At 43.7% G+C, this 918-nt stretch overlaps 1 protein-coding gene across 1 annotated transcript in view; it reads left to right on the top strand.

Moving 5' to 3' along the window:
• The first annotated feature begins 48 nt into the window (after positions 1-48).
• LOC126387257 (cystine/glutamate transporter-like) overlaps positions 49-918 on the top strand; it is a 2039-nt gene continuing 1169 nt past the window's right edge. The window contains exons 1-3 of the mRNA XM_050039794.1: positions 49-116; positions 219-342; positions 429-532. Coding sequence (XP_049895751.1) covers positions 49-116; positions 219-342; positions 429-532 — 296 coding nt within the window. The remainder of the gene's footprint in view (positions 117-218; positions 343-428; positions 533-918) is intronic.

The following is a 918-nucleotide window of genomic DNA, read 5'->3' on the forward strand; positions in this document are numbered from 1 at the left end:
TAATAACCAGTAGTAGTATAAAAACATCAGAACTTTCTGCTTTTGTTAATGAGCTTTCCTTTTCCCTTCAGGTTTTACTTGAACCTTGTCACAGAAGAGGTCATAAACCCAAACAGGTATTTTACATCCGACGTCTGCTCTCCACTCAATTTCTTTTTAAAAGCCTTGTTGCCTTGAATATACTATCATATCGCTCTGTGTGTAACCTGTCTTGTCAGAAACATCCCGCTGGCAATAACCTTCTCCATGGTGACAGTGACAGTCTTTTATGTGCTTGTAAATGTGGCCTACTACACCATGATGACTCCGGCTGAGCTGCTGGTGTCTGATGCCGTAGCTGTGGTTAGTGCTTTATTGCATTTAAAAGGAAAACCATGACAAATATGCACTGTGTGTTTAAACGTCAGTCTTATCCTGTGTCTCTGCAGACGTTTGCGAACCGTGCTCTTCAGGGATTGGCTTCTGTGATTCCCTTTCTAGTGGCCCTATCCTGCCTTGGTGCACTTAACGGTGGTTTCTTTGGGTCAGCCAGGTAATCTGAGCACAAAAAGGTTATTACTGTCATCTATGTGTGTGCTTCAAATCAGCCAAGAATGACTCCTAACAGCCTTGTAAGAGTGCTTTCAAACCTGCCATGTTTGGTTTGGTTAAATTGTACTCAAGCTCATTTGCCCCCTCAGTGTGGTTCGTTTGAGCGGGTGTGAACACAGCAATCACACTCAGGTGCGCACCAAAACAACCGGACCAAGACCTTCTTCAAGAGGTGGTCTTGGTCAGGTTATAAAACTCTGGTGCGGTTCGTTTGGATCTGAACCAACTGAAGTCACATGACACATTGTTTGGGTTTAACATGAGCATGTTACAGTCCTGGAGGATTATTAATGTGCACCTCCTCCTGTACTGCCTTAATATGCACAT

Source organism: Epinephelus moara, unplaced genomic scaffold (genome assembly GCF_006386435.1).
Source record: "Epinephelus moara isolate mb unplaced genomic scaffold, YSFRI_EMoa_1.0 scaffold3166, whole genome shotgun sequence".
Taxonomy (NCBI): Eukaryota; Metazoa; Chordata; class Actinopteri; order Perciformes; family Serranidae; genus Epinephelus; species Epinephelus moara.